Source organism: Trichechus manatus, unplaced genomic scaffold (assembly GCF_000243295.1).
Source record: "Trichechus manatus latirostris isolate Lorelei unplaced genomic scaffold, TriManLat1.0 scaffold00150, whole genome shotgun sequence".
Classification (NCBI taxonomy): Eukaryota; Metazoa; Chordata; class Mammalia; order Sirenia; family Trichechidae; genus Trichechus; species Trichechus manatus.
The window spans coordinates 2575552-2594335 of record NW_004444086.1 but is presented as its reverse complement, the minus strand read 5'-3'; the positions used below and the strand labels follow the sequence as shown (position 1 = coordinate 2594335).

The window sequence follows — 18784 nt, the reverse complement described above, 5'->3', positions numbered from 1 at the left end:
CTTTGTTGTGGTCCAGTGTCTTCATATCAGAGTTCTGTATGGTTCCTACCCTTTGCTTTGTTGGCATACCTTTTCCCATGCTTTGCTGTGGGTATGTCGAATTTGGAACAATTGTAAACAGTACTGCATGCTCTGCATACTTGGGCTTTGCATTTAAAGGAAGGAGTTTCTGCACTTCCTCCTTTAAGTACGTTACTAACAATCTTTCCCTTTACACTTACTCTACTCTTTCGATTAAGACTATCTAATAATTGAGAATACTAATGGAAAGGCAGCACTTTGCAGATGAAAAACAGTTTTTTCTTTGCCCAATGTGTTAAGGATGCACATTGCTTTAATTAATGTGTTTCTGGAGTATTCACTCATTGAGGCAGTTGATTTTGTTCTTATTGATCATCATAGCATTTTTTTAGTTCCTTAAAAGATGCTCTGATTTGCATGGCCCACATACATTTGCATATACAATCAAAAAGTCTAACTCCAAAAAGGCAGTGTTTTTTCATAAAAAGAGTACTAAGACAGAAATAAATTCTTATGCTAGTTCTGCCATTAACTAATTGTCCTTAAGCAAGTAACCAAACAACTGCCAGCCTTGGTTTCTTCATCTATGAAGGGAACATTTGGACCATATCATCCAATGTAGCTTTTAGATACAACAAATAAATAGAATTTCATTCATGGATTTATAAGAAAAAAATAGACTTTCTAATTGTGTACATTGTGTGTTCATTCATTTAAACATTCATTCTTTAGACAAACAGCTATTGAGTGCCTACTTGGTACATGAACCCTAGAGACACAACAGTTAAAACAGACAGACTAGATCTCTGGACTCACAAAGATGGAAGTCATTAGTACCCCCAAGGGATTAGGTCAGTGACGTGCTAGTGAATGTTTAATAATTGGCTCTCCAAAAAACAAAGCAGAACAAAAAAACAACCCTTATTTGTAGTCTTTGCCTTTGCTGATTTTCATGGTGTAAATATTTCCACCATGGCCAAATTTGAGCTACCAATATGATATCACTGAATGCAAAACTCTGAAGAGATGCACACAAATTGGCTTCCACTACCTTGTGCAAGCTGCTCCAGCACACCCCAGGATTAGGTACAATATTGAATGGTGGCACTAGGCTTTTTCCCCCATGAGTAAAATACTTACTCATCTCCAAGGATTAGAATTTTAAAAGCATTGTTGTTCCTTCACTCTGGCTATAGCTAAAAAGGCTGTATCCATCTCACCAAAGGCAAAAGTATATAGGAGGTATGTACTGAAATCAAGGACTGTGTTCTGGAATTGGGGGGCTAGTTCTAGTACTGTAATATTTGATTACTAAAACAAACAAACAAAAATATTGTTTACTATTTTTTTCCTTTAAAAATATGTTTACAAAGAGGAAAATGTTTATATTTTTATTATTTTTTAGGTAATAATATAGAGCTTCTAGATATGGAATTTAAAATAGTGTGAGCATTATTTTTTCTTTTTTTGTCATAGGTCTCAATTTTCCCTATCAATCAAATTAACCACAAAAATTTTAAATTTAGTATATTACATCTAGAACTTCCCTTATTTTTCTCATTTTTTTAATTTATAAGGTTTTAATTATCTGGAGAAAAACAAACCATATAGAGATTAGGGGATAAATAATTATAGTTATTATATCCAGTTTCTCTCCTGCTTTCTCCACCATTTTGACAATCACTGAGACATTTTTCATTTTCCCTGGCATTGTCATCATTGACTAGAATCTAATGTGAAACTTTGAGACATTTTCATCAGAGCCCTGGTTTGTTCGTATCTGAAAAACCCCATTTTAATGTTAAGACATAAATATCATTGCTATTTAAAACTGCTATTATTCATTTAGGCTTAATTAAGGGCATTATTCTTTTCTATTTTTAAGCTTATTTATTATTTAAATGTGCAGATACCGATAATGATTATGGTTAAAATATTGAAATACATATTTCAATGCAAACAATAAAAGTATGCAAAAACCATTAAAGGATAATGAATAAAAAACATCTCATCAGAAAAAAAAGATCAACCTTTGTTACTTATTATTAGGTGTAATAATTAAACACATAACAATAATGACTACCAGTTGTCACATGCATACGATATTCTAGGCACCCTGCTAAGTGCTCTACAAATATCATCTTATTTCATCTTTCTAACAAGTTATGAAGTATGTATGTATTATTTTCTTGATGAGAAGATATGAAAGTCCCCATTTGAGAAATGAAATTATCAAAGGGAAAAATAAGTTTTACGGGAGTTACATAACTTGACCTAAGACACCAAAAAAAGAAAACCAAACCCATTGCCCTCAAGTTGATTCTGACTCATAGCGACCCGATAGCACAGAGTAGAACTGCCCCATAGGGTTTCCAAGCAGCGCTTGGTGGATTTGAACTGCCAACCTTTTGGTTAGCAGCAAACTCTTAACCACTAATGCCACTATGGTTTCCTGATCCAAGACACACAAGTTAGTAATTAGCAGATCCTACATTCAACACAGACCTCAGGATACACTGCTAGAAGAATGAATTAAGTGAAGAGGGTGGAAAAGAAAAGATAAGGAAAGAAATGGTTGCAAGAAGCTAATGCTGTGGACTACCAGCTAGATAAATGGTGCTCCTCTAAGCTGATTATCTTCCCCTTCAAGAATTAGCCATATCATAGTGTGATTTGAACTGATTCCAGTTATTCCAAAAATAACACTGGGGAGAGGACCCTGGAGGGGGACAAAACAAAACCTTCCAACACAGTCTTCAAATTTTAAGTAAGAAGATCCTTGATGCAAAAACCTTGAGAAAGGCTTTTCTGGAAATAATTTGTTAACTTGATATAATAATTTGATTTCTACTTTGTAGAAAATATTCAAGATCTAATCATATTGAGTTTTTTGGGCAACATGAATTCAGTATTGTAATTCACATGTTTTTTATAAAAACAGAAAAATTGCATCAGTAGATGTAAGATTTATAACCAATTTAATCCTATTGTTGCTAGATGTTCTTGTGGGTTGATTAAGTGTTCTCGGTAACATCCTTATTGTTATTCTGAATGTATCCAGGGTATTTTGGAGGTTTCAACATGATTGCACAATAATATTTCCTGTAATACTTAAAAAAAAAAAAAGGATACTGTACCTTTTCTAAAAAGGATTTAAGGCAGCATTCCCTAATCTTTCAAACATGGCTGTGAGCTAAGTAGCATAAGAAAAATCATCCCCACTTTGTATATCATGAAGCTGAGCCTCAGAGATACTCATGGCAGCTGATCTGAGATTCACACCCAGGTCTCTATGACTCAGTAGTCTACACACTTAACCATTACACATAAGGCATCCATTCACTGTATCAGATTTCTCAAACTCTAGACATCAAGGAACACCCCCTGCCCAGATATATTTGAGAAATCATGTTATAGCTAAGTATGACATAACTTATTGTCTTAGTCATCTAGTGCTGCTATAACAGAAATACCACAAGTGGGTGGCTTTAACAAAGAGGAGTTTATTCTCTCACAGTCCAGTAGGCTACAAGTCCAAATTCAGGGCTTCGGCTCCAGGGTAATGCTTCTCCACAGGCTCTGGAGGAAGGTCCGTGTCATCAGTCTTCCCTTGTCTGGGCGCTTCTCAGGAACCTCAGGTCCAAAGGAAGCGCTCTGCTCCCGGCACTGCTTTCTTGGTGGTATGAGGTTCCCACGTGTCTCTGCTCGCTTCTCTCTTTTATATCTCAAAAGAAATTGGCTTAAGACAGTATCCAATCTTGTATACCTCATCAGTATAACTGCCGCTAATCCATCTTATTAGATCATAGTTATTGAATTTACAACACATAAGGAAATCATATCAGATTACAAAATGGTACACAATTATACAATACTGGGAATCATGACCCAGCCAAGCTGACAGATATTTTTGGGGGACACAATTCAATCCATGACACTTATGTAGCAACTACATGCTCTGTAATGCCACCATAGGTAACTGATACCAAGATTTGAAAGGATAATCATTTAAATCACTTTTCCCTCATTTTATTTTAGCCCCATCTCAGGCAAACTTCAAAATAACTTTGTTGTCTCAACTACAGTACTTAAGTGCTTTTTTTTATCTGGAAAGGCAGCCTTTTCATGCTAATCCCCAGACACCCAAAACTGCCAGTTATGTTTTGGTTTGGTATCTTAATACTAGCTAAGTAGTTAAAGCAAGGAATTGTTACCAGGCAAGGTTCTGGCATAAAACAGATGGCACACTCAAATTTGAAAGTTTGAATAGAGATTCATAAAGGGTCTATTTATAATATTGTGCACAGACTGTAGAGAAAGTACCAGAGATAGTGCTATACCCCAGGAGCTAGTAACATAAGGGCTCATTACCAAGCCTAGACCTGAACGGTGAAGAATAGGTTATAGAACCTCAAAGGAAAAAATTCTGTGGAGAAGGTTGCTTTGGCAGGAGCTATAACCTCTGGTGGAGAGACACAGCCAAATTTAGGAAATGTCTCAGGAAGTCACTTCCATTTCTTGCTAGGTTTCCCTTTGGCCAAACCCAGTCAGAAGCCAGAGGGCAAGGTAGCCCACTGATGCGATCTAGAGAGGTCAGTCTATCAGGACTCAGAACCGACTGGAGAAGTTTAGAGCGTGGATCTGGAGGGGTAAAAGGAAGCTATTCAGCACAAAAATGCCAGAATGTCGTATCAGAAAGAGAGTGTGTTGTAATCCCAATGAATTGTTTTTATTAGGAGGAGAGCATAACCCAGCAAGATAGCCCTGGAAACAGAGACCATTATACCCTTACCCTTACCTCACCAATTGTTGAGTAGATTCCCACTGATGATGACCCTATGTGTGTCAGAGTAGAAGTGTGTTCCATAGCGTAGTTCTGGATAAATAAGATTCTTAAACCCTCTTAATTGCTTACCATCATTCATTTCCTCTGTTACCTGCTTTTTCCACCTTTTTCCCTGTGACAAGCTTTTTTTTCCTTAAACCTCAAATCACCAGTTAATTTAGATACTAAGGATTTCATCTTCTCTGTCGAGTCTTGCCCACTGTTCTTTACATTTTGCCTCATGTTTCCCACCTATTCTTCTTTTTCTGACCATGCCAGCCTAAAGAAAAACAAAATAAAAAAGACAAAAGTCATTTGGGGATTGCTCTGAGAAGCTACCCTAGAAGTATTAAGGTCAGAAAGTTTTATAAATAACATAACATGTAGTTGTGCCATTATTCCTTTTGGCACAGTTTTAATATTATTTACTAATAATAAATTTCATTGATGGGAAATCATTATGTAATATATAAAGTACTGAAAAATATGTGCAGAAATTTTTCAAAGACTTCGAAAAAAATGACCCATTCTTTTTATGAGCATCTGGGAGCATTTTAGGAGAATTTATAAAAGTAGTGACAATTCAAGAGAGAACATATGTGGATAAATTAGATTACTGGGAAATTTTTTAAGTAAAACTTGTGTTAGGACAACCAAAGTGAAAACAGTATAACTTAATATAATCTCTGAGTGTGGTTCCAAGTGAGTGGAGCTTTAAAGTTCAACAAATGCAGCATACTCTGCTTTTCCATCTTCCTGAATATGCCAACATGTGACCAGCAGCCAAATTCCATCCCGTTAACCTCCTTCCGCGGGAGCTCTCTGTTTCTCTGTCTTTCTCTTTCTTGCTCTTTGTCTATGTCTTGTTTTCTTTCTCATTCTTCTTACTGTCATCTAACTAATTGCAATTCTATTACTTATCTATTGAGTCATCAGGATTGAGTTCAGAAAAATCCCTCTCTAAGATTAGATGTAATCTTGGTTAAAAAAAAATTAAAAAGTTAACTCTGGCCTAATTCTTTAATTCTTTTTGCAGGATGGGTTGACCCCACTTCATTGTGCTGCGAGAAGTGGGCATGACCAAGTGGTGGAACTTCTGCTGGAACGGGGTGCTCCCTTGCTGGCAAGGACTAAGGTGAGTCATTTCAAGCAAGATAGGATCTGAAGGACTTTAAGCTACTCTTTTTGATAATCTCTATTCTTTATAAAATGAAAGCATCAGCCACACATTTTTCATTTACTCAATATTGGGTGAACTTGAAATGTATATAGACTAGCATCCAAACAAATATTCATACTGTTTTAAAATTATTTAAAATTAACACGTATGTGTACATTCAAAATCTTTCTATATTTTTATTACCTGCTATCTTACTACACATGGAAATTTGGACTATATCTGTAGTATATGCAAATGAGAATAGTAAGTCTAAGGATTCCCCGATCTCTTACCTTCTATGACTCTAGATCTTAATGATTCTCTGAGATAGCTATAAAAGACATAAAATTATCTTTCTAAAGCAGCACAATTAGCAAACAAGATGAATATTTTAGCTCATCCAATCTTTGTCTCATAGGCAATACTACTAGTAGTAAGACTTGCTCAACAGTAGTGTTGGTTGATTACATTTGGGATTAGTAAATGGGATATGGGAGGCATGAGCTAGGACAGACCACCTGCAAAGACTCATTAAACAAATACATTTCTTTCTATGGCACAGCACATCCAGCATTTTTGGTCTCATTTCATGAATATGCTCAACTATGGACAAAATCCTCTTCTATATAAATAAAAATCACATAGTGAGTTGATTTGTTGGTGGTTTTTCATTATAAAATACATTTCATAAGCTTTATTAGTCTATTATTCCTCATTACCTAACCCTAAACTAGATTGGTAATGCATGACTTTGTTCAGCATTTCAGATAAATGCTCCTTCCTTTTATCTCTTTGGGAATTACCAGAAAATATTATGGGGCACAAACTGATAGTAATCACACAGAGCTATTTAACGATATATTTAATAATCTTTGGATCCTTTAAAGCAACAACAACAGAAAAACTTAGACAAAAGACACATATTTTTCTCCATATCCCCTGAACAGGGTTGGCATTGACTGATGTTATTACTAGGACAATCCAAGAGAAAAAGGAAGCAAACACAAGCAAATATTTTTCAATTTACATTATAATTTAATTGAATATTTAGCTGACATAATTTGGGGCAAAAATCATCCCATACATTTAAAATATGAATAGCATGAACTCAGTCTTAAAAGACCATTCAAAGGCTATGAAAGAGTAGCTACAAATTAGAAACTTTTGAAGAAAAATCATTTGTATTATTTCCATTCCCATAGCTATACTGTAAATATTGTGTAGGTTTATCTTTAAAACGCAACATTATGGGCAGGGTAATATAGAGATAATTATGGGAAGTTTTGTTGAGAAACCAATTAAAATTTAAATAGAAATAACAAAATTTCAGACCAGTCATAATACAACCATTCAAAAGCCTATATCAAATTGGGAATAGGTCAATATGCTCTTTCACAAGCTATAGAATAATACTGACCACAGATTTTGCCTGCAGTTATCACATCACTAATGAAGACCATGTGGTTATCTAGATGGAATTTTTTTTAAATGGCATCCTTGTAAAATCATAGCATTCGTATGTAAGAATTCAGCACAAAGTATTTTTAACTGTATGATTATATTTATTCATTAATTCATTCATCTATTCCTTCATCTAACTGCTATATACTGAGTAGCTACAATGTGTCAGGCACTAAGGGATTATCAAGATAAATAATATTCAATCCATACCTTTAAGAAATTCAGAGTTTAGTGAATAAGTTAATTACAAAAAGTAAATCTATGCGCAGGGAAAGGAACATAGAGAAGATTAAGTAATCAGGTTGGAGTGAGATGATACCACTATCCTGAGAGTAGAATGGGTGCCCTTATTCTGAACTGTTCTCCTTCCCCCTCCATAAAAACTCCCAGTTTTGAATCACTCATTATTCCGCCTTCAAACATTATTCCTCCTATTTATCCACCTAGGTGTTACTCCCCCTCATTCTTTGAAAATCCTCAGTTCTCTGTGACTCTTCGTCACTGCCCAATCAGCCCCTTCTAATTTTCAGCTTACTCTCTCCAGAACCCCAATTCTAGAATTTTTAAAATTCTGCTTGGACCTCTAATTATCTGTATAAGACGTATCTTTTGTCTAAGTTTTCATTGTCCCTCATTCACCTTATGCCTTCACCTCTGCCCGTCATAAATCCCCTGTGAAAAAGGAATCACAGAATTTCAGAGCAGCATGGACCTAAGAGATAATCAAAGTCTTCTTCCCTCCCTGACTCACTCACCCACTTTTTCCTTCTTCATCCCCCTCCCCCTCCGTTTTATAAGAAATGCAGGCAGAGAGATTAATTGAACTTAGATTGCTGTGTATGGAATTAGATACAAATAATTTAAGTATTATCTATCGTTTGTGTTAATATATCTTATATCATCCCGATAATTGTGAAATCAGGTTGAATTGCCAACATACTATGTGTTCATTCATGGGGGAAAAAAAAATAAAGCCTGCTGCCATCAAGTGGATTCAGACTCAGAGCCACCCTACAGGACAGAGTGGAATTGCCCCATAGGGTTGCCAAGGCTATAAATCTTTATGGAAGCAGACTGCTACATCTTTCTCCTGTGGAGTGGCTAGTGGGTTGAAACCAATGACCTTTCAGTTAGCAGCCAAGCGCTTAACCACTGTGCCACCAGGGCTCCTTTCATTCATGAAAGGCATATTAACTTTTATTTTTGTCTAAGAATAACTAGTTCTGAAATTAAATGCCCCTTTAGCTTCCCTTTCCACCAAATATAAGCTGTATAATCAGACATCAGATGGAAATTATTTTTTCCCTTACAGCCAACTGTGTCAGAGATCAAGAGTTGATTTTGTTGTGTTTTGGAACCTGAAAGTAAACAATAAAATGCAGACTTGACTTGGTTTTGTTTTTATGTGCAGAATGGTCTGTCTCCACTTCACATGGCTGCACAAGGGGACCATGTGGAATGTGTGAAGCACCTGCTACAGCACAAGGCGCCTGTTGATGATGTCACCCTAGACTACCTGACGGCCCTCCATGTTGCTGCACACTGTGGTCACTACCGTGTAACCAAACTCCTTCTGGACAAGAGAGCCAATCCGAACGCAAGAGCCCTGGTAAACCTGGCCCAGTCCGCCTTAACTGAATATAGATCAAGACACGCAAACCCACACTGAGTGACCAATGATGCAGATATAGCAATCCATGGTTACAGATATGTAATCAGTCCTGCTAAGTTTGCCACCCCCACAAGCTGCCTGCCTAATTCATGCCTTCATGGTTTGCTATTAAGTGACGGTGAGCAAGAATAGATTTAAGAGCGCACCAAGGTAATATTTCTCAAACAATGAGTTGCAAACTGATAGATATAAAACCTCTAGAGTGATAAGCAATTTTAAAATAGAAGCTGAAAAATAGAAAATTATAAAATAAGTTCTAGATACTTCTAGACAGAGTCAGATTTAAAGGTTTGAAAAAGTTGAACTTCATTAGTCTATTTTTGGGAAAAATGATTTAACATTATGAATATATTTTACTACATCATTATTATTGTTGTTAGGTGCTGTGGAGTCAGTTCCGACTCATAGCAACCCTATGTACAAGAAAAGAAAACACTGCCCAGTCCTGTGCCAGCCTCACAATCGTTGCTATGTTTGAGCCCATTGTTGCAGCCACTGTATCAGTCTATCTCTTTGAGGTTCTTCCTCTTTTTTGCTGACCCTCTATGTAAGATTTTACTGTATAAGATAGTGTAAAATGTAAGCCTGTGAACAGTTCATTTGGATATTTTCCTTATTGACCTGATTACCCAACATATGCTAATAGAAAAGTGATACCTAGCTTCTAACTGATTCAGTAAGCATTTTATATAAGCCATTCCAGGTACTGCTCAAGAGAAAACTGCAAAAGGCTGCCCCTATGGCAGATTCTGTGTCTCCTAAGCTCTAATATTGAGTAAGTCTTCCTTGCTTCACTTATATTCTAACAATAATCATTGGAAGTGTTAAGCATCTACTAATTTATGCCTCTTGTTTCCTAATTTTCAAACTAAAAGCAAATCTGTTTTTCCATTTGTTTACATTGTTTATGTCAATTAAAATTAATCTTTAGGCATTCAATACTGAGGGTGAGACAATGTCATCGGAAGCAAAAATTAAAGTTTATTTTTATTAGAAATTTTCCATTAGAATCACTTTGTTCATAATTTCCTGGGAAGTATATATACTTTTAGGGTTATGTGGAATTATATGAGGATACGTATTTTCTCATAAGAAGGAAAATACTCATTTTCAATTACATAGTGGTCAATAACATTACAAAATATAAGAATTTAATCATTGAAAATCTTTTATGGGCTGCGTATACATGTAGCTTATTATATAGCTCATAAACAGCTCATAAATAGCCCTATTACGAGGAATAATAAGTCATTAGCTTAGGTAACACACTGTGCTTTCCTGAGGACTGCTATTGGGTAAAAATATTGAATGATGACCATTCCCTGTTGGGTCGTGTAAAACCATTAACTGGCAGAAAAGATATAACTCAACGAAAGGATCATTGTTCAAATAAAAAGAAAACTTAAATATAATACATAAAGATTAAATATATGGGTAGTTAAAAAATTTTGAGCTAAATATTACATCCAGTTTGGAAAGTCAGAAAGCAACTTAAAGACATTTGCTCCACATTCCTTTGTGTCTAAGAGGCAACTCCTTCCAGTTAGCCCTGAAATTCTCCATAGTTTTCCTAAAAATATTCAGTAGCTTAATAATCATTTCTTTATAAAGTAAAAATTATCTGATTTGCATATATTTTATAAAATATTTTTAATTTAAGAAATATAGCTTCCAGATGTAAAATATTATCAACATAATTAATGATTTCTGCAAATTTACATTTTCTCTCTAAAAAAAGATAATAAGCTGAAATATTTATTATAGAGGCAGTCATGTTCTTATAATTTTTGAAGTAAGTTATATGAACAATTCTTATGCTCTGAAGAAATTGGTCTTTCTTCAGGAAAACACATGCTTATACTCAATGTATCTTCAAGCCATTTCACAACCTGACCAAACAGTATACCTTAGAACACGTTAGGACTTCCAAAATATAATTCCCTTTCTATTATTTCCTTCTTTGAAGAGTAGGTCCATATTTTGTCCTTCAATTTTGTTTTCTTAGTAACCACACAAACTGTTAGATACAGGCCCATCGCATGTCAACATAGTTCAGTGCCTACAGGAACACTCCACCATTTCCTTTCCTTCCAATTCCCAACACCTACAGGGTTTGAGGAAATGGTAACACTATGTGACGATATAACATTATTGCCTGCAATGTGCCAGCATGGAGTTGTGTGAAAATTGTATCTGCATGTTTTCAACTAACTTGATTGTCTTTTGCACAGAATGGTTTTACTCCACTGCACATTGCCTGCAAGAAAAACCGCATCAAAGTCATGGAACTGCTGGTGAAATATGGGGCTTCAATCCAAGCTATAACAGAGGTAGAAAAAAGTTTCAGCTCGTCACAAAACATTCCTTCTTGTACTCCTCCTCCTCTTCCTTTCACCCATTTCTGTCCTCTTCACTCAAGTTTTATTTATCTGAAGAAGCCCCAAAGCCCCCACCGGTGCAGAGGAGTAAAACTGCTGTTGCTTTGTTTCGCAGTCTGGCCTCACACCAATACATGTGGCTGCCTTCATGGGCCACTTGAACATTGTCCTCCTTCTGCTGCAGAACGGAGCCTCTCCAGATGTCACTAACATTGTGAGTATGGCTTGGGTTAGAATAACCACAGAGAGAAAGAGCGAGAACAGAGTGTGGGTGTGTATAGGGGTGTGTGTGTGTGTGTGTGTGTGTGTGTGTGTGTGTGATCAAAGTGAGTAACCGAGCTTTTAGAAGCCCTCCTGTGATAACATATTTTGAAATGATTGCTAGAACTTCACTGAGAAGAACCTTGATAGGGTGAAATAGGTTAGAAAATAACATGGAAGCTGTGGAGTAAGACAGCTTAAGCTTCTGGATACATATGGATTGAACGTGCATCTTAAATGCATTTATTAAAGCCAGATACATTTCAAAAGGTTCCTGAAAGTGAATGGATGATTGGTTAGAATAAAATCTTAAGGATTCAGTCCAGTTGTTTGAATGAATTATATTCCAGGTAATTTTGGTTAAAATATCATAACAATGTAGTCAGTACCATAATAAATCATTTCAAAAGATTAACCAGAGACAGATCAATATTAGGAATTTTTACTTGATATCAAATCACCAATTACATAAATTTTCCGTTTTCTAACCTTACTTTGATTTTTAATTTTGATTTGATTTTGCTTGCTAGAATGGAGGCCTCTTTTACGTGAAATATTTTTGCTATTGCAACTTTTTATTAAAAAAGTTGAATCCAGACAACTTTCATGCTGCCAGTCAATATGAGATGTTCCAGAGTTTGTCTACCTAATCTAAATTAGCACTGATACTTCTAATTCTTTTTATATTTTTCTAATTTTCTTCAATTCTGCCCCTTTATACTTTGCCTGATCATTGTTTCATGGAGAACCATCTAACGTAAATTTTCTCCTTGGCAAGAGGACGTTTTCTGCACAAGGTGCAGTCATTTATTTGCAGCTTGAAGGGGCCACTGTAATATTGTGATTAAAAAAAAAATATGCAGCAGAAATAACTCACCCTAAATAAATGTTCGTGCTTATTACTAAAATGAATCATATTTTCAAAAGCAATTAATTGATCACTGTTGCTAATTTTTGGCATCTCATTCCATTTGAGTTGCGAAACAGAATGTCAGATTTCACATTTTAATTGTATTCCCGCTTCATTCTCATTTATCTGCATTTTACACTCTTTTTCTGCTGAATTTTTGAAGCCTGGGCAAAATCCATTGTGGAAATGAACTTACCTTATTTTTAATATTATTAAATACTCTTCATATTATTCAACAAGTGGGACATAAAACTATTGAAACATTTAATATAAAGTCTATGCTTATAAGTTTCCCTAATTATGGTTTATTGGTCCTAACATAATAATATTATACATTAATCTTTAATTACTCCATTAAGGATAAAAGTAATTCCACAACCTTCCAATTTGTGTTTAATTTCTAGTCGCTTCTTAGAACTTTAAAAGAAATCAGCATCCTCCGTTTGTTGGATGACCACCCCTCCTTCTTTTATTCACACCTGTACAGACTTACGAATAGGCCAGAACTTTCAAGGAAAGTACTCCATGTACATGTTCACTGTCCGATATTTTTCTTGTTTGCATCCCAGTGCCTACAGGATTAAAGCAATGGTGGTACTGTGTTAAATTATGTTATCATGTTATAATATAATACGCACAAGTATATTCTATGTGGCGCTTGACTGAAATACCCTTGTTTAATCTTTTTGAGGGAGATTTTGCAAAATCATCAAAGAGTAATCCATATCAAATAATTGTAGGATTTTGTAACTGCTCTTAATTTGTTTCTTACCTGACCAATTCTCAGTCTTTTGAGGGTTATGATTTCATAACATGTTACCCTCTGCAAAAAATGCTATATAGCATTTATTTATTTATGCTACTCTTAGTACTATATAGGCTACATGTAAATTTTCAAGTAAAATATTAATGAAAATAATAAAATTTTTTTTACATTCTTTTAGGTTTTTAAGCACTTCCAAAATTGACAATTGCTATATTAAACTTTTAACTGTTAGTTATTCTAAAGTTCCTCATTTTATCCCTTCATTTGTCAATTATATGTTCTGCCCTCCAACCCCCTTGAAACACACACTGAGACAGCTGATAATATAATAATCTCTCAACAATTTTCCTAGTTATTTTTTGTTTGTTCGTTTTGTTTTCGTAAGATGTGCACTCAAGGAGAAAATACCACATAGATAGGATTACCAGATAAACTACAGAACTCCCAGTTAAGTTGGAATTGCAGATAAGCAACATTTTTTTTTTCACATAAGTGTGTCCCATGTAAGATTTCGGACATACTTATACAAAAATAATTATTTGCTGTTTGTCTGAAAATCAAATTTAACTGGCTGTTCTATATTTTTATTTGCTAAATCTGGCAATGCTACTTTTAAAGGAGTTTAACTTTCTTTAGCAGTGGAATGCTTGTGAACTTGTATATTTTAGATCATAAGGATGTAGTTACTGGGTTCAAGACTCCTTGCAGGTAGATTAAGAAACTGTGTGAACACGTGAACACTGACTGCATGCTTGCTGTGTCACAGTTGGTCATTTCCTGACCCCAAAGTTCCCCACCTCGGAGCCTTTGTGTGTTGCTTGAAATTGTGTTGCATTTTTTTAATGCAATGCTGTTTGTTGTGCTTTGATGCTTTCCGACTTGATGCAGCCAAAGTGGAAGTCAATGTAGCTGTCAGCCGAGTCAGTGTTGACAGCTGAGAAGAGGAGCATGAAACTTAGTACTTGCTTTGGACATGAGCATACCCATTCTCTTGCCAGTCTTGTTTTTGTCTAAAAAAAAAGTTCACTCCACGTTTGAGGCATACCAATGACTCAATCATGAGCCAATATTATGACTGCATTGCTGTTTTCCAGAAAGCTTATAAATGCACTTTGAAACCTAGAAAACTGAACTGCCAGTTACAATACATCCATAATCCAGGGTATTCACTGACTGAACAACTGGAGTAGAAAACCACACACTTTCAGGGCTGTCAAGAATATGATGTGGGGTATTACAAAGTTTTCTTCATATAACAAATTAATGGATTATGGTGAAGTTAACACTTTATATTATGTTTAAAAAATTTCCCCAAACCTTAAAGTTAGTTAGCTGAAAGTAAGGACAACGAGACTGTTGAATAAGATGGGGTGCCTAAGAATCAAGAAATGGAAGTTACTGATTAAAACAACATACATTGTCATTCATTTTCTTATTTATACCTATATATATAAACATAGGTAATATAAATATAAAAAGGTTAAGGGAAGTCGGTTACCCCAGAGTCATTAAATAAGGATTAAACAAGAATATTTTCATAAAGAGAACCCATGTGTATTCATATAACTTTTCTTTGAATATAGTCTAATATTTTAGATTAGGTTTCTGATATAACTTATCAATTTCAAATGTGTTGAAAATATTAAAAATAACTTATTTTAAGTATAAAATAAGGGTTTTGGAAATATTAAGACTAGTATTGGGTACATTTTTAGATTTTTCAAAACCTCTTACTTGATAAGCTTGAATTGTAAAATGAAGATGTATATTCATCACTGAGTAGGAACTCTTGGTGCATCTTTAATTCCTTGTAAGTAAATTTATTCTTGCCTTTATTTCTACCAAAATGAATAAAGTTACTATACCTTTATGAGGCCTAGAAATAGAATGAAGATTCAAGGTTTTTTGGTTGGTTGGTTGTTTTTTAACAGAAGATCTTAGCCTCATCGATTTAGAAATAGGTTTTAAGTGATATAGAAAACAAGTAGAAATTACGGCTGTCCAAAGAGGAAAATTTTGCTGTATTTGAGAATATCTTAAGTCTGGAGACACATATTGTTATTCCTGTGTTGTTTTCCAAAATAAAGTGCTTCAGATATGTTTACTTTACAAAAGTCAAATATGCCATTATACTTAAGGTATTAAGGATAAATGAGTCTTCAAGAAAGAGAGAAACTTATAGTAGATGTACAAATTAATGTTTTCAAAACCAAGTCATCTGAAATGAATTTCTCCCAAGTTCATAAGTCCTAGTTCTATGAAAACCGGGACAAATTATCTGAGAGGTATGTACCAAACTAAAATTCACCTTAAAGCTTCTAAATTGAAGCGTTTGTTTGTACAAGGAATCTGAAGTAGCTATTCACTGAAATTTGTCAGAAATATTGAAATTGCCACAATCAACTTTAAAGTGAATTTGCTTTATTTGGAGTGGTTCACTTTACTTGGTTGAAATTAGCTTATTTTCTAGAATAGTTGTGGTGAATAAATATGTAATAATTTTTATTTCAATATCTTAGTTCTTTTATAACTGTAAAATTATGCAAATAAAAAAACTCTACCTTCTTCGGAACTACATGTGGCTTTAAAATATGCTGATTTAAAAAAACGAAACAAAACAGCACAACAGTCTTAGCAGCAGGAATTAACAAGCCTCCCAATGAGAGGAATCTCTTACATCTAACCTCATCCTTCATGCTGCAGCTTAAGCTACCGTTTGATAAGCGTGTCATTCCTCACTTCAGCTTGAAGATATCTGAGGAATAACGTCATGTCCAGCGCTGCCTACCTGAATTGATGATACTGTTAACAGCTCCTTTATTCATTTCTCAGTGTTTCTCTCAAATAACTGTTATGAAATATGCTCATTAATATGAAATAGAGGACTTCCAGGACAAATTTAATTTCTTGTATTAGCAGTCAGAATCTAGTCTCATAACACAAACAAAAAACAGATGCAAAATAGTAGTTTGTTTCGGAAATACATTTTGAAAAAGACTGACTGACTTTGGTAGGGTGTAACTGAGGTGATTTTTTGCAATGTGTTGACTTGCTCTTCAGCATTTGGAGTTTTTTATTAAAATAGGATTAAGTCGAGATAATATAGTTAGGTGTAACAATAACAGATTTTAGGTTTATAGAATAAAGATAACTTCATTACCAAAAAACAATTTAGGTTATGCTGGGTTGATTGTGAAGTTAAACCTCAGGGTATCTATGGTTTTTGGATGAGTTCACTGGTTTGTCATGGACTGAAAAATAATAAAATAAAATAAAAAAATGTGTTTTATCCTTGATGAAGACAGAAAAAAGTCAAAACTATATTTTTCTAGACTAAATAACTATACCTTTTCATATAGATATCTTCAATTCTTGGATAAGTTGCTGAATTTCACAATAAGGGACATCGTTATTCTTTACCGACTGGAGCGGCGGGTTTATTTATGATTCACCGATCTTTGTTTCCTGGCAGCGTGGGGAGACTGCACTGCACATGGCAGCCCGGGCAGGGCAGGTGGAAGTTGTCCGATGCCTCCTGAGAAACGGTGCCCTTGTCGATGCTAGAGCCAGGGTAGGTGCTGGTGCTCCGAGTTCTCTTCTGTTTACATGATTTCCACCTTTAAGAGAGAGTGTTCTTCATTTTCTTGATTGGAAATGCCATAGATAGTTAGTGAAAGTATTAACTCAATAAATTTTTTTTCGGGCAAAAAAGAAACATTACAGTAAATGTGCACAATGAAAAAGGCACCCCAATTTAAAAAATGTTAACATTTGAAAAAAGTGTGATTTAGTATCTAGGAAATACAGTATTGACTTGTATTTTGATTTTTTTTCACCTATGAAAGCACTTTCACATGTATCACTTCATCTTTGTGAATTTTTAAGTTTTACCACTATTATATAGATGCTATAAAACCCTTTACTATCAGGTCAATTCTGATTCGTAGTGACCCTGTAGGACAGAGTAGAACTGCCCCATAGGATTTCCAAGGCTGTAATCTGTAGGGAAGCAGACTGCCACATCTTTCTCCCCAGGAGGAGCTAGTGGGTTCGAATCACCGAACTTCTTTTTTTTTTTAATGTTAATTAACATTTTTAATTTGTTATTGTTGAGAATATACACAGCAAAACATACACCAATTCAACCATTTCTACATGCACAATTCAGTGGTACTGCTTACATTCTTTGAGTTGTGCATCCATTTTCACCCTCCTTTTCTGAGTTGTTCCCCCTCCTTTAATATAAACTCACTGTCCCCTAAGGTTCCTATCTAGTCTTTCAAGTTGCTGTTGTCAATTTAATCCCATATAGATAGTTCTTAAAAGAGCATAATGCTCAAGGCAGACACTTTTTACTAGTTAAGCTAGACTATTGTTCGGTTTTAAGAAGACTTCAAGGAACCTTTTGGTTAGCAGCCAAATGCTTTAACCACTGTACTGCCAGGGCTCCTTATACCAAAAACCAAACCCATTGCCATCGAGTCGATACTGACTCGTAGGAAACCTACAGGACAGAGTAGAACTGCCCCATAGGGTCTCCAAGGAGCGCCTGGTGGATTTGAACTGCTGACCTTTTGGTTAGCAGTAGCGCATAACCACTACATCACCAGGGTTTCCAGGGCTCTTTATAGATGCTATATATATTAAAATTATTTTTTTATACTAAAGCCAATCAAATTTCTACACAGATTACTCGTTATTTAGAAACAGATAATATTCAAAACTTTATTGAAAAAGTTTCAATGTTTCCCCTTCATCTTTTAACTTTCCTCCTTTCTATAATGAGTTTTACCTTTCTTATTTTGACATTATCTGTTTAGACATTACATTTCTACTATTTCAAAATAGAAGAATGTCGGCACTTGAGATTTGATCTGACTTGTCTTATTCCTGATCATTTCTGCACTTCTGACTCTCCCACAGGCTTATTTTTCCTTCTTCTTTTTTAAAATTTTGCTTCATAATTTCTTTTCTCACTTTTTCCATTACACTGACTAAACCAGTAATTTTTAGTGATGCGTTAGGTCTTCTATTTCCTTTTCCACATTACTCCAATGACTTTTGTACTAACATCTTTGTAATTGTCATGGAATATTTAAAATGCTTTCTCTCCTTCTTCAATATTTGTTATTCCTAAACTGTAACTCACTTCAATATGAGGCATATCATCATGATTCCGTTTTAGAAACAGTGTTTCATTGGAATGAAAGCATCTGATTGTAGCCCTACTAATTATGAGGGATTTCAGGCAAGTCACTTCACTTGTTAGGTCTTCACTGTTAAAATGTAAGAGTTGTACTCAGAGACCCCAAAACTCTTTTCCAGACTTTC

At 34.9% G+C, this 18784-nt stretch overlaps 1 protein-coding gene across 19 annotated transcripts in view; it reads left to right on the top strand.

Moving 5' to 3' along the window:
• The window catches only part of ANK2 (ankyrin 2), a 773539-nt gene that overhangs the window by 625553 nt on the left and 129202 nt on the right, over nucleotides 1-18784 (top strand). For 17 of the 19 annotated variants that reach the window (XM_023740206.1, XM_023740202.1, XM_023740204.1 and 14 more), the window contains exons 10-14: nucleotides 5883-5981; nucleotides 8878-9075; nucleotides 11370-11468; nucleotides 11632-11730; nucleotides 16926-17024. In XM_023740206.1, the coding sequence (XP_023595974.1) occupies nucleotides 5883-5981; nucleotides 8878-9075; nucleotides 11370-11468; nucleotides 11632-11730; nucleotides 16926-17024 (594 nt within the window). The remainder of the gene's footprint in view (nucleotides 1-5882; nucleotides 5982-8877; nucleotides 9076-11369; nucleotides 11469-11631; nucleotides 11731-16925; nucleotides 17025-18784) is intronic. The other 2 variants (XM_023740207.1, XM_023740209.1) reach the window with 1 other exon arrangement.